Here is a 15,761-nt window from a genome sequence, read left to right on the forward strand (position 1 = left end):
ATTGCAGTTGGGATTCAAATCAATGTCTCTACGATCGCCAGCAAGGCACATTATGCCAACTATATGCCATGGAGCCACGAACGCCTGTTTCTATTGTCTGTTCCGGCAGGTACAGGACAAACCCAAGTTGACCGGCATCTTGCACGGCTTAGTGGCAAACGGGGATTTACCGTATCTACTCAATTCTAAGCATCCCTATTTTTCACTATTGTAGTGCCGAAACCGAGGGGGGGGGGGGGGGAGGGGGGTGCTTAGATTCGAAATATCTAATACCGCTCCCCTTCCCCAGTTTCACATCGATGTCTTGACGAGACGGGCGCGAGAAATAGCAGTTTATTGGGCAAACAAGCTTGACAAACATAGTTCACCTGAACCTCAGGCAGTGGCAGCCTTCTTCACACTGTTTACGACTTCCTTTATTGCTATGAAACAGCTGACAACACGCAAAGCAATGCGGGCTCGAGATGCCTTCGAAACCTTCCGAGAACCGATGAATGGCCGACGATTCCAGGCCCATGTCAAAACGGTCTGGTGGAGTTATTGGGGCGACTTTCAGCCGGCTTTTGGCGTTCTGGGTCGCCCACTGTCGTGTAGTGTCGGAATGCAGCAATACAAGAAGCCAGAAATTGCGCTGCGGATGCAGCGCCGCCTCGGGAGTCCGAAAGCTCAGTTTTTTCTGTGGCGTCATATAAGGCAAACTGGATACGTCTGCGAGGTGTGCACAGCAGGTGGGACAGTGTTGCCTACAAAGCGGTGGATCTGTTGATCTTTGAGTTTTCCCACTCCAGTGAACAACTGGAGAATGTTCTGAGCTGCCAGCTGGATGCTCATCAATTTAGTACGTGACGTGGACAAACCCCACTCTGGATGCTGCTGTGAAGCTTAATAGTGGTGCACAGTTTCGCATAATGAGAAAGATGTCCTCTCAATACCCTAACCATTGTATTTCTTTCAGACATAGACTTTTTTGGCCTAGATGTTCAAGTGGGGACGTTACTTTCTATCAAAACACTTTGATGTATGTTTTCTGGAGACTCACATTTAGGCGAAAAATCTTGAAGTCATCTTCACCAAGAATCGACACTAGCACCTGCGTCGATTACGAAAGCCACGGGTACTTTGGAAATTTAAAATTTGAAATTTTGTTCCATAACAAAAAAGATGCTGCGAGGAGGACAGGAAAAAGCTGTGTGAACAGCTTGAAAAGCCGTGACCCCCTAGCACACGGGGTAGGACAGAAGCGTGCGACAAGAGAACATAGTCGGATATGACAACATCGTTAAAAAAAGTAAGTATAAAACAGGCAAGAAGAAGAAGAAAATCATATGACAACATTATACAAACAATAAACGCAGCTATTTTGGTGATCTATCTGATATGTCAATGTTAGCATCCTTTATCATGCGATTCAGAAGTGTAGGCAATTTAAATTTTAACATTTCATTTCCATAATTGGTTCTACAATTTGGAACATACCACACCTCAGGATGGCGCACATTATAAGCAGAGATGTTTTTCTCTAGCCGAGCTAGGGTATTGATGGCATCATTATTTTTTATTAAACTGAGTTTATATAAGCGGCATAGTCTGTGATCGTTCATCGATGTAACTTGTATAATGTGGTACTTCTTAAATAAGCCTGCTGTGTGGAAGCGATATGGAACTTTACAGCGAGGCGTAAAGCCCTTTTCTGCAAAACAGTGAGTTTCCTAATATTTCCGACTGTTGTTGTTGCCCATACAGAAAACGCATAATTTAATAAAGAGGAAAATAAAGAATTATATATGAGCATGTTAACAGGTATAGGAAAATTGTAGAAGTAACGGCGCATAGTGCCAGCTGTCCTAGATAGCTTGCCAACAATATAGTTTACATGGTCATCCCATGTCATGTTTTCTGAGAAATACACGCCCAGTGATTTAAAGCACTTTACCACTTCAATTTCAGTGTTATTTAAGAAAATGGAAGGTCGCTCGACAAGTGTGTGTCGGGGGTGAAATAAAATAGCCTTCGTTTTATTAATGTTTAGCTTTAGGCAGTTAATTTGAACCCAGGCATTAATCTCGGACAACGTTCTATACGCTCGGATACCTAGATCAACACACGATTTGCCTGAAGAGAATAAACTTGTGTCGTCAGCATAGATTATGTAATGTGCCGTTGCATCAACGCGAACTATCTCGTTAATATACAGTATGAAAAGAAATGGTCCCAGGATGCTTCCTTGCGGGTCACCTGTTTTAATTGACTTTATTGTGGAGTGTTTTCCTTCAATGACGACAAATTGAGTACGGTATTGTAAGACGTAATTAATTGATGCGAAATGCCTCTTATGCCATAGTGTTCGAGTTTCTGAACGAGAATTTCATGATTAATGCGATCAAAGGCTTTGGAAAAATCCAGAAACAGCCCAATTACCATATTTTTACATGCAAAGTTTTCGAGAATGAACTCCTTTTGGGCCAGCAGTGCGAGTTCCGTTGACTTGTTCCTGCGGAAGCCAAACTGAGCAGATGTTATCAAGTTGTAGCGTTCAGTGAAAGAGGTCAGGCGTTTCAAAATTATTTCCTCTGACAACAATTTTCTCTGACAATGACGACAGCTTTTGGACATGAACTTGCTTGAAGGGAAGTCAGGGTAATAAAAATGTACTCTTCACTGCTTGAGCTAGTTCCACAGGTGACTGCGTGCTTTCTAGCCCTTGAACTCGTCTCACTGTACACTGTGAGTTCCTCCTAAGATGATTGTTGTAATCCACTGTTTGAATAATTCTCTTTGAACGGCATAATCGGGTAAAAATGACCAACCTCGTTACATGCCTTGCACATCTTTCCCCACGCTGCAAAACTTCACCGTCCGTATTGGTAAGGCCCATTGCTGCCGCAGTTACGACAATCAGCAGATGAGACACGGGATCCTTGTGATTCGCAGGTCTGTCATGGCATTGGTCGTTCACTTCATCGATGCTGACCATGGTGCTGTAATTCCTTGCGCACTGCGAGCACCGTTGCCTCGCTGTCGACGTTATTTTCAATATCTAACACATCACATTCGACGTCCTCGAGAATTATTTCTTGCTTGAGTAAGTCTGGCAAAGTAAGGGAATAAGGGCATTGCATATTTTCGGAGGCGAGAAGATGTTGTGGCCAGGATAATTTGATATTTTACTTCAAAGTCGACGTTTTCAAAGTTGCATTGTCGGGATAGTTGCCGGAGGCGCCCAATGCGTCCAGTGACTCACCAACATTTTGCTGACCTTCACGGAATTTGTAGATCGCAAATGTTATGTTCATTCGCGGAGCGAATTACGCATCCAATTTTGCTAGTGCAGCACCGTGCTCTGCGTGGTCTGGGCTGTGCTTGTGGCCGTTGTAGCAGCAACTTGCGTGCAGTTATCGGGGAATGAGCCAAATGTATCATATGCTTCACCTACGTAGTGCAGAACGAGCCCTGTATTCTGTGCCACCTGCAGTTATATACGACCAAAAGAAAGTTCTTGAGCCTTACTATTCACTTGGTTCATTCGTATATTGCTGTCGTCGGTAGCGCGAAGGTAAAAGGTGAGGAATGTTGGAAGAACATATGCCATGCTGGTTGCTGCCGCTGGCTGTTGAAGGACGATACAACGAATCGACCGTTTGCTACTCACAGATAACACAAAAGCACTTCTGACGCAATTGTAGTGCTGATGTTGGTGCAGATGGGGGTTGAACTGATTAGATTGGGCGAAACGCCAATGACATTGTCGTGTTTAATTTAACTTTCTGGTCTAAGTCCATTTCCCCAAGCATTTCACCACAGATCCGAACATCAGGCCGGGGGAAACATTGTAGCCATTGAAAACCAGTGAGTATACCCGGTAGCACAGAGATAGAATCTGGTACACTCCAAATTCGAAGCGGATGCTCTACCACAAGGTCATCGCTTCGGTTTAATTCGGTTTAATCTGTGATGAAACAACGCAGAACCACGGGACAAGAAGGTACAAGCGCTTGTCTCTTTTTTGTCCCGTTGTTCTGCGTTGTTTCGTCACAAATTAAACCGAATTAAACCGAAGTGGTGGCAAGCGCTTGTCTCCTTCTTGTCCCGTTGTACTGCACTGTTCCGTCACAAATGGATAACCAACATGTCCAAGCCACTGTCGTTTGTTAAAACTGTCATGCTTAATATGCATAGTTTCCATTATAATATTAATATTGGGCTACATATGGGTAACAGACACTACAGGACTCATCATCGTTATTATAGCGGTTAGTGTTATGTTGGCTTCTATGCTTTATATACTCCACATTTGTGAGGTTTTTTATTGTGCCTCATTTAAATGCATCAGCTCTTGTGAAAATACCTGGGCCCGCTTGCACAAAACAATCTTAAGACTGTCTTAGCTAAGTCCAGACTTAACCGGAGTCTAAAGAATAGGCTACTAGCATGGACGCTTAAGACTGGAGTCAAGACTGGGCTTCAGTCCTGACTTGAATAAGTCGCTTGTATGATTACGACTCTAGTGCTGTCTTGGTTAAGACACAAGGACGCCAGGTGTCTAAGTAGAGAAATTATGGAAATACAGGGATGCGCTGGCACTGTCCCTGCTGTAAGATGTACACATTCCGTCAATTTTGCGTTGTGTAAAATCCGTGCCATTGCTTTTTGTGGCTTAAGATTGTGTTACGAGGAAATATGCCCAAGTGGTTGCTGAGGCCGTTCTGAGAAGCCACTCTGGTGAACATGAACCCGAAGCGTTCGACGTTCGGAACACGAGCCGTCTTAAATAAGCTTGATCTTTCTAAAGACACCATTTAAGTCTGGACTTAGCTCGGACTTTATCGTGCAAGCCGGCCCTGGCCTCTCTCTCAGCTGCCACACAAACACAGAACGCCTACAAACTATACGTAAGAGCATCTGTCGCGGTAGAAAAACTGGCGTCCTTCTAACCACGCCGAGGACCAGAAACGGGTTGCTAATTGTTTAGCACCAAGTTTGAAATAAAACTGAACTGAATTTAAAACGAAAGTGGTAGGTTTAAAGGCGGCCTTTCCGAAAGCAAAATGCAATTCACAATAACGGCAGTTCTAAGTTTTCGTCTTGCGGTATAATAGTTGAGAAAACGAAAATTGCATTAAAAAAATAAGTTCGTGTCATTCAGCATTGCTTCAAAAATTATACTAGAGACTGAAATCGGTCATGCAGTCACGTAGTAATTACTTGCCTTAATAGTATATTTCCCGGCTAGCTATACTTGTAGCAGCTCAAGGCCTATTCAATATGCCTAATTTCAACATGGAGCAGGGCTTCCTCTTAGGCTTTAGGTTTATTGTTCACTCGTTGGCTCCCTTAGACGCGAGTTAACTACAGCAAGAAAACTATGGGCTGCCTTAGTATGGGGAAGACAAATGGTTAAAAACTGAGAAGAGAGGTCTTTAAAGCGCGTTTTATAAGGACTTTTCGAAAGAAACCTCAGTAAAATAAGCAGCAGTCATAAGGTCTAGATAAAGCGGAAATATTGTTTAAAATATCAGCGTTGCAGTGGCGATACATACATCATTGCCTAGCAATCCTTCAAGGTTTTGCGAGAGAGAACAGTAGAGCCACTGCTCTCCCAAAACACCAGGGATTTGGAGGAAAATGCGGTGCTATTACTTGGAACTGGCTGCAGAGCCAACGTTGGGAAGACTACGTTAATGCAGACACTCTTAATATGTGGCGGTATATCTTACTCATTTGCGTGGACCCAGTTTGCTGACGTGATGAGTGCGCAGACGGCCCATAGGATGAGAGCCGCGTTCATGTTGGCGGTCGACAGCAGAGTGAGGCCGACACTACTCTGGTCGTAATGTAGAGAGCTCGACAGACCAGGAACTTGGCTGCGACTCATTTTTGCACTCTGAAACTCGCTTGCATCAAGCAAAGGCAAGAGAGGAGCAGTTCTGTTGGCCCACGGTATCACCGCGAGATAGGCGCGAGTGCGCCAGGCTTAGGTTACACTGATTTATACGTGTCAGCTAGAAAATGGCGTTCGTCACCCCCTTCGACTTAACAGTGTCGCAAACTTGGTATATAAAGTGCATGAGACTCCGCAAAATTACCAAAACAGACAAAGTGAAGAAAAAAATAAGAACGTAATCGTATTGTTCTCAACGTGCAACCTTACATCTCAACTCTTTTAGACGACTTTCCGAACACAGAGTACAAAAAGTAAGAAAGCGGTTACGAATACGTAAGGCGAATGGTTGATGGTTAGCTGTGCTGGGACCGCAAATAATTTTCACAAATACACTCCATCTTTTTTCTAAGTCAGACAGCCAGAGTGAACCCAGACATGGCCAAACAGTCGGAGTTAAATGCATTTAAGTATTTAGACACAGTGATCGCCGTAACTTCCCAAGCCACTCTCGCTGCCACCCTCTTCTCTCTGTCCCTTCCCTCTCCTCTAAAATGGCGAGGGGAATTTTCTCTCCCAATGAACAAATGTTCCAGGGGTTCCCAAGTCAGATGATGATGATGATGATGATGATGATGATGATGATGATGATGATGCATTGCGAGGTCTGTCACACCGCATAGTGGATTCGCCCGACACTACGCTAGCATCCCTTGGCCGCACTCGGCTAGATGGCGTTTGTGTATGCTTTAGTTACGTAGGTTAAACGAAGGAGCGGCGTAGATGGAACTTTATGAAGACGATGATGTTCACTGCACAGCGTTTTGATGTTGTAACTTGATGAAGACATTTACTGCACAGTGCGTGCGCGTGTTGCAGTTTCACTCGAGGCGGGCCAAGGCATAGAGGATGCTATGGTCAAGGAAGATGATCTGTTCAGAGGGAGGTTCGGTTCTTCGCGGCGACACGTTTTTCTTAAATGTCTGTTTTTGCGGACAAGCTCTGATTACAGGATCGGTCCACGCCACTCATTAGCCAAGAAATGCGTTTGGGGTCCAGGGAAAGAGATGTTGGACGGGACACGTTGTCCGTGATCTGTAGTCCGGGACTCCTCTACACTGTTCTCTCTACGTGTGGCCTTAACTTAGCCACCTGCCTGCGGACTCCGACAACGACGACTATGGCCCGAAACTGAGGAACGAACTGAAAAGTTACCGCGGTCACATGAGACTGCTTATGTGCTGTGAATGCAAAAGCATTCATGGCCCATTCTGCACCTTACTGCGGCGCTCATTAAAGATTCTCTACTGGTGTCGTTTTTAACACGCTGTTCTGGAGGATTGAAAGACCCACGGTGATAACGCCACTACCACCTGGCGTCGCTATCCCTATCACTACTATTATTGCACCACTCATTCACTATGCCCACCTCTTTCAACTCGTACCAATTGACGAGCCTTTGTGGAGAAACATAGAATTTTTAAATTTAATCTGCGCTCATATACCTGCATACGACCTTCAGATATAATAACTGATCCAACACGCATAACAAGGGAAAGTGGTTCATTGTTGAGCGAATTTATTACCGACATTAGTACTGAGTTAACTACTGCGGATGCCGTTTGTTTTCTTTTTAAAAGCGCGTCCTGTGTGTCATAGAACAGTACCGCCGACTAACGGTATACTGTTAACGACCTTGTTATAAATGCCGTTTATCTGGGATCATTTCGTCATACTGTTACCCAGCAAGCATGGCAAATTACAGCTGTCCCTGAGTGCTGTCCCTAAGGTTTGTAGCCCTCATTTCATTCGTTGTAAATATAAAAATAAATTAAACCTCAAAATGAACTCCTTCCCGCCACGACTTCGCCTACAAAACGTCGGGAGGTAATGGCTGAATTAGACAGCCCATTACGGCACTTTGTTAATAAAGCTATAGGCACAAGGCATAACCTCATGCAGGCGCTCTTGCTGCTTTCATCGGTATCTGGCGCACTTTTCGGCGACATCGAAATTGGCGCGACGCTGCGATACCAATAAAAACAGGTGTTCCCGATAGCGCTAACATCTCGGCCGTTTCTGCACAGCATTCGGGGTCTTTGATTTAAGAGGGCCTGTCACAGCTGTCACTTTGATTTGCGTGATACGACTTATGCAAGAAAATGCGGGAACGAAAACATTACACGTTAACACAGATCGAGTTATCGAGGTCTTACTTTGTTCCAAACTATCTGATTTATATATACTATACCTATCTCTCTAATCGCTATCAGCTAAGCCCATTGTTTGGCCATGACTTGTATTCTTTTTCTGATGTTGTCTAGCGTGTAAAAGAACCAAGTTGAAATAATAATCCTGCTCTCTTTGGCTCATTTTAGCTCCCAGGAATGCTCGCACATTTCCTGCTAGTTGCGTGACTATGATTTGATCTCAGTGGCGCAGGGGCGTTATTGGCCGAAGTTGCTTTAAGTTATGCTCAATAGGGACGAGTTTGGAGTGAAATGAAAGGTGTGGTAACTCCATCTGAGTCGACGCCTGAACATTGCCCCACATCAGCGTCACATCAGTTCCGCCTGAGCTTAAAACTCCGAAGATTTTTCGATGCTCGCAGATATCAACAAAGTTTGTATCAGGAGTTCTCAATGTTAAGATTACGTATGCAAAAAAAGCACAGTTGAGGACGCTTTAGTTTTGGCCTCGCGAATACCAGGCAATGGTTGAAATCGGAAGCTGTGTCGAAGACCTTTCCGCACACGACACAAGCAAAACCGCATGCCGCTGTCCGTTGGCGCCGCACAGCACACATTCTTTTAAATCCGCCGTCAGAAAAAAAGTCATGCTTATATCTGTTTATCTCCTCAATATTACGCGATTGGATAAATGTATGCCAAAAAATAACCTTTGCTTAGTGTTGTATCGTCAGACGCATATTCAAATGGCGCGGAAGAAAGGACACACACACCGGGCGGAGAGCCCCAAGCTCAAGTAACGGCAAACACAACAAATAGAGCGTTTATTTTCAGTAGCGAGCTTAGTAACCCACGCCACATGGTCATTAAGTGAGTTACAGATGTTCCCAGCATTCATCGTAAAAAAGCTAAACACTGAAAAGCCTCATCATCCCCTTCGCACAAAACGTCACAGGTTCTGAAAACGTGAGGGAATCGGTCGGTCCTTTGTAGACGGTTCTCTTGACCTCAATATAGGGCCTGCCAGAAAAATACAAATATAAAAGCTATAAAACAGCCAACTAGGGAGAACTGGGAGGTGGCCCTACCCAGCTCGGACCTCGAGGCCAAGCGTGCCTTGGTCCAGAGAGCTCGGGCAGCGGCGGCGGCCAATCGCGTCCCGGAAAATAGGGTCTGCTACCCAGGTCCACAACCATCCACATCTCCCTTTTCCAAATATTTTCATTGTAAATAAATGTTTTCTCCTCCTCCTCCCAGCTCTGTCGTTTGCATGGGGATAATAATAATAATAATTGAGTCACAGGAAAGGAAAGTCGCAATATCTGTCACGCACGTTTCTCTGGACACGAACCGGGCCGTAATGGAAAGGAGTAAAGTGGGAGTGAAAGTGAACAGAGTAAAGGAGGAGGCGTAGTGGAGGGCTAAGGAGTAATTTCGACCACCTGGGGATCGTTAGGGTTGGGGCAGGTAAGTCACCGCCGCTTGCGGCGGGGGCTGACCTGCCACCGAATTTTTAACTGTTGTAGGCCGACATTGCACCCGCCACTGCTTCGGTGGTGGACGACGGCTGTTGTTGCGGCGCGCGTCTTTCTCACCCTCTTCTTTTCCTTTCTTCTCTATTTTCTCTTCTGTCCGCACGAGGCAGCGGAGTTGGCTCAGCTACAGAGCCAGTAGCAGGCCCGTGCATTTTCTTTTCCTTCTTCCTACAGCCACAACAACAACAACAACGTTTACATCGCACAGCACACGGACGCCTCTTCATTTCGCCCCCATCGAAACGCAGCCGCCGGCGGTCGGGAGCGCACCCGGGAACTCCGGCACAGTAGTCTGACACCTTAACCACTGCACCACCATGGCGGGGAAGTGTACTATGTGGTGACCTCGCAGGCTTCGTAGGGGCTTTCAGAAATGGTTGGGAGCTAGCTTCATCACCCAGGTCTGGATCCTCCGCAGTAGGCAAGAAGCGTGGCGGCTGCGGGCTTGTCTTGATCTGTAACTCTTCTGGAACCAACACCAGCTTAGATGCGTTGCAGGTTTTTCCATCCTTTAGGCGGTGGTGAAGGGTATTTATTGGCTCAAAAGAGCATTCACAGGGAGGTATCCAGTTCTCACAAGCACTAGGTGGGGTCCCTAGTACGGGACTCCAGTGGTGTCGGCCGCTGCCTGGGCACGCTCAAACAACGCCTTTTGAACGTGTTCGGTCCCAGCTGCTTTCATCATCATCATCATCATCATCACCAGCCTGACTATACCCACTGCAGGGCGAAGGCCTCTTCCATATTTCTCCACTTAACCCGGTTCTGTGCAAGCTGCATCCACTTGGCCCCTGAGAATTTCTTAACCTCATCCGCCCATCTAACTGTCTGCCGCCCCCTGCTACGCTTTCCTTCCCTCGGAATCCAGTTTGTTACCCTAAGCGACCATCGGTTATCCTCTCTTCGCACTACATGTCCTGCCCATGCCCATTTCTTCTTCTTAATTTCCACTGGAATGTCAGTAACTTGAGTTATTTCTCTGACCCACCCTGCACGCTTCCTATCTCTTAATGTTACCCCTACCATTTTTCCGTTCCATAGCCCTCTGAGTTGTCCTCAACTTAAGTAGAACCCTCTTGGTTAGCCTCCACGTTTCAGCCCCATAGGTGAGTACAGGTAAGATGCAACTGTTATATACTTTCCTCTTTAGCGATACCGGTAAGCTGCTAGACATAATCTGCGAGTGCTTGCCAAATGCGCTCCATCCCAATCTTATTCTTCTTGTTATTTCCTTTTCATGGTCCAGATCTGCGGTTACTACCTGTCCTAAGTAGACATATTCGCCTACTACTTCCAGTACTTCGCTACCTAATGTAAACTGCTGTTCCTTTCCGAGGCTGTTGAACATTATCTTAGTCTTCTGCATATTGATTTTCAAGCCTACCTTTCTACTTTTCCTAGCTAGGTCACCAATCATTATGTGTAGTTCATCCCCCGAGTTCATCAGCAAATCGTAGATTACTGAGATATTCTCCATCTACCCTTATCCCTAACTGCTCCCATTCCAAGTCTCTGAATACTTCCTCTAAGCAAGCTGTGAATAGCACTGGGGAGATTGTGTAGCAAGTAGCAGGGGGGACAGCGGCCTATGTAGCTCAGTTGGAAGAACACCGGACGCGATATTCGGAGGTGGTGGGTTCGGTTCCCACCATCGGCACGTTGTTTTTTCTTCTACTTCGTGTTTAATTATCTTTCCCCTAAACAAATTACATTACTAATTTCTGTGGTTATCCAAGTAAACATTAAACAAAAAAAAGACAAAGTACCGTCCCCAACGCTTTCCTTGGCCTCGCCGACTGTTGGCTTCTTTCCTTCATGTATTGTAATGAGCACCCTCATTTCCCCTTAATTGATCTGCTTGTAAATTACAGCAAGTCACATGGAGACAACTCCAGGCTCGCATTTTCCTCTCCCCAGCACTACTGGCCCTATTCCACCAAACTCAATATCAACCTGAATGCTCCCTCAGCAGGGTTCCGAGGGCTACATTCGAGCACGTCATATTTACCTGTAGCGAATTTCAACCTACGGCCCAATGAGGCCTAACGGACCATGAGGAAGGGAGATATCGCGGTCTCCAGCTCGAATCCGGTTAGGCAAAAAAGGCTAGTTGATTGGGCGGAAACGGTCGCCGTCAGGCACTGCCTGCCGGCATCAGCCGGGATAAAGAGTAGGCGCAGACCTAATACTTTACATTTTAGACTCCAAACTAAAATTTGTGCCACCACCACCACAATAAGGCGTCCGATCCTGGGAGCATACATCAACCTCTCCCCTCCCCCCCCCCCCCCCTCCCTTTTTTTTTTTTCAGAGCGTGTTTGGAGAAGCCCACCTGTGCGAACCATAGAGTGCAAACGATCCATAAAACGAACGCGCTAGTAATGGTTTGGTCAATAGTTGAGCCTCCAAACTGTAGGGCGTAACTGAAAGAGAAATTGGCGCTAGCGCTGTAATTCGTGGCTGCTGGGAGGTATGGGAAATTTTTGCCCCCCGGTTTAAAACTGTTGATCAGCACCATATGTACCATGCCGACGATCCACCAGTAGCATGCGTTGACGCAGGCTGTAGGCCGGCCTGCGGGCACAGTCTTTGCAACACCATCGGTTGGTTGGTTGGTTGTACAACTTTTATTTCCATCGGAAACGGGGAGTCGTGCGCCCGCGGATTAGAGGCTGGCAGGTAGCCCTTGGCTTCTTGCGGCCTCTTCCGCCAGATGGACGGTGCGGTGCTGGATCGCAGGGTCCGCGCTTCGCAGCAGGGTATCCCAGGCTTCTCTACTTGTAATGTTTTGCCCTATCCCTGGAGATTGTGGGCACTCCCAAATTATGTGGTCGAGGGTCCCTCTCGCCCCACAGTGTTTGCAGAGATCATTGTCCCTAAAGTCTGGTAGCGCGTGAAACGCCCAGACCGGGTTCATGAACGTATTAGTTTGTAGCCGCCTCCACGCGACAGCTTCTCTATTATTTAGTCTAACATCTGGCGGGGGTACCAGTCTACGTCCCAATTTATAATGGTCGACGATTTCCCCATAATTTTGCAGACGCTCGTCGTATGCCCAGTGTTCGGGGGGCTCGACGGCTACCCGGAAGTAGAGAGCTCGGGCTAGCTCGTGAGCCGCCTCGTTACCAGGGACGGCAGCGTGAGCGGGTGTCCAAATTAACTGAATTTTCCTATTTATTATTCTTTGGGTGAGGATTTTGGCCGCCTCCGGCGATATCCTCCCCTTCCCAAAATTTTGAATGGCAGTTTTGCTGTCGCTAATTATGAACTTGGCTTCTGTTCCTACGCAAGCTAGCGCTATCGCAACTTCCTCCGCAGTCTCTATGTTGCGGCCTCTGATGGCTGCCGCGGATACCGGTGCCCCTCGGCCATCGACTACCGAAGCTACCGCCGCACCTGTTCTGCCACTTGCCGCATCAACATAGACTACTTCCTTTGTTCCCATGTTCTTGAACCGTCGCTCTAGAGCTTCAGCTCGTTTGGCCCTTCTTTCGACATTAAATTCTGGATGCATATTCCTAGGGAAGGGGGGGACTACCAAGGCATTCCTGATTTCACTATTAATTGTGACTTTTTTTTTAACTCCCCTGTCTGGGTTGAGGCCTACTTTTGCAAGGATTACCCTGCCCGTCTCGGTCATGCTTAGTCTCTCTAATTGGGAGACTCGCACTGCCTCCGCCAATTCTTCCCCCGTGTTATGCACCCCGAGTTCGAGCAGTCGTTCGCTCGAGGTACCCATGGGCAGTCCTAGCGCCTTCTTAACGCATCTTCGAATCAGGCAGTCTAACTTCTCTTTTTCGCCGGCCTTGATGTCCAGGTAGGGCGTGGCGTAACTGATTCTGCTTATTACATATGCCTGGATTAGTTTTAGCAAATTTCTCTCCTTGAGGCCTCTTCCTTTAGTGGCGACCCTCCTCAAGAGCCCGAGGGTTTGCATCGCGTAACTTTCTAATTTTTTCAGGACCTCTCCGTTGTGACCGTGGGATTGAATGACCATCCCCAAAATCCTGATCTGATCTACTTTTGGCACCGGTTTGCCCTCCACCTGAATATGAAACTCCCCTCTATTCTTGCAGCGGAGGTACTTTGGGTTATAAACGAACAACTCAGATTTATGCGGGGAGCACGAAAGTCCCCTTTTAGCCGCGTAATCGACAATGATGTCGGTCGCTGCTTGCAGGCGTTCCTCCGTACTCGCATCGCTCCCATGGTTAATCCAGAGGTTAATATCGTCCGCATACATGCTAAAATTTAGCCCCTTGATTTGGTTAAGTTTACCCGGGAGGCCTCTCATTGCCACGTTGAATAGAAAAGGCGATAGCACTGAGCCCTGCGGTGTGCCTTTGCTTCCTAACTCTGTCGTAGGAGATTCTAAATTTTGAAATATCATGCAGGCTTTTCTGCCCGATAAGAAGTCTTTTATGTAGTTGTACGTTCTCTCCCCTACTCCGAGCACTTCGAGCCCTTCGAGAATAGCCTCGTGCCTGACATTGTCGAAGGCCTTGGTGAGGTCTAGGCCCAGGATCACTTTGGCGTCTCTCGATCGCGAGTCTATGATATCATGCTTTAGTCGGAGCATTACGTCCTACGTGCACAAGTGTGGTCGGAAACCGACCATTTCATGCGGCCACAGGTTGTTTTGCTCCATGAAGCACGTTAATCTCGTCTGTATTACGTGCTCCAGCAACTTCCCTACGCATGAGGTTAGGGAAATCGGTCTCAAATTTTCCAATTGCGGGGGTTTTCCCGGTTTGGGTATTAGTATTATGTTTGCCGTTTTCCACTGATCTGGCAACTGGCTCGTTTCCCAAACTTTTCCAATGAATTCCGTTAGTAGACTAATAGAGTCATCGTCTAGATTCCTTAGCATTTTATTGGTGATCCCATCGGGGCCCGGGGCGCGGGGCTGATTTAGTTTTTAGTCTTACAATTTCCGCCCTTACCTCTGCCTCCGTGATGGGGGCGTCAAGCGCCTCATTGGGCGTGCCACCGTAGCTCGGGAGTGGGGAACGCTGGTTGTCTTCAACATACGTTTTTACTAACTTATTCATAAACGCCGCATCGTCACCTTCAAAGGCGTGCCTGACTTTTGCCAATCTTATTCCCGATTGAGTTTTTGAATTTGTTGGGTCCAGCAGATGCCGGAGCATGCCCCACGTTTTGGAGAGATTCATGCCTCCCTCCATTTCGTCGCATCTGCTGAGCCAGTTTTGTTCGCACAATTTGATCGCGTAGCTTTCAATTTCCTTGTTATGCCTCGCGATTCGTCTTCTAAGATTCTTGTTCCACTTTTGTTTCTTCAGCCTGCGTTCCATGCTTTGTTTAGCGTCCCACATGTGGAGCAGTCGGCTATCTGCTATACCAGGAGCGTCCTCTCCTACCAGCGTCTTTGTCGCCTCACCAACGTGGCGTTTGAGTGCCTCCGTCCATTCCTCAATGTTCTCAATTCGTTCTAATTGCGCGGTTGCCCTGATTTCTCTAAATTGATCCCATTCTGTAACGGCCGGTTGGCACGCCCTGTGCGTCTTGACGCCCTCTTTGAGGACCGAAACGATAATGAAATGGTCACTGCCAAAATTTTGCTCAGAATTTTGCCAGTCTAAACCCTGTAAGTTTTTTGAAAATGTCAGGTCTGGGGATGTGTCCGCACATACGCTGTTACCCGTCCTCGTTGGATGATCGGGATCCGTATGGAGGGTGAGACCTAGCTCGTGCGTGTCCTCCCATAGCTGCCTACCTTTGGTGTCCTGTAAAGCATAGCCCCATTCTTGATGTCTGGCGTTAAAGTCACCAACAATCAGCAAGGGATTATTCCCGGCCGCCTTGATGGCTTTGCGCATAAGGGCCCTAAATCTAATTTTCTTTTGCTTGGGTGAGCTATAAAGGTTAAGAAGGAATAGACTGGGATCCTTCTTTCGTCCCGTTAATTTCTCGAGAAATACGTTCTCGATATCTCTCGAATTCAAATCGTGTTCTATCACCGCTACATTGCGCTTGACAAAGGTCGGCACCGTCGATTTCACGCCTCTATCGCTGTTGAACACCTGGTATCCCATTAGTTTGGCTCCCTTCCCTGTTTCCTGAAGGGCGATTGCGAGGGGGGTCTCAGTTATGAGTGGAAGGTATTGCTGCAGTAGCGCTCTCTTGCGCTGGAAGCCG

At 46.9% G+C, this 15,761-nt stretch overlaps 1 protein-coding gene across 1 annotated transcript in view; it reads right to left on the bottom strand.

Annotated features, from left to right (window-relative positions):
* LOC146198707 (venom factor-like) overlaps nt 1-5,861 on the bottom strand; it is a 110,473-nt gene extending 104,612 nt beyond the window's left edge. The window contains exon 1 of the mRNA XM_084594203.1: nt 5,715-5,861. Within this exon, the coding sequence (XP_084450329.1) occupies nt 5,715-5,785 (71 nt within the window). The 5' untranslated portion in view covers nt 5,786-5,861. The remainder of the gene's footprint in view (nt 1-5,714) is intronic.
* Between the last annotated feature and the right edge of the window lie 9,900 nt (nt 5,862-15,761).

This window comes from Amblyomma maculatum, chromosome 2, assembly GCF_055883805.1.
Source record: "Amblyomma maculatum isolate TAMU_Amacu chromosome 2, ASM5588380v1, whole genome shotgun sequence".
Lineage (NCBI taxonomy): Eukaryota > Metazoa > Arthropoda > Arachnida > Ixodida > Ixodidae > Amblyomma > Amblyomma maculatum.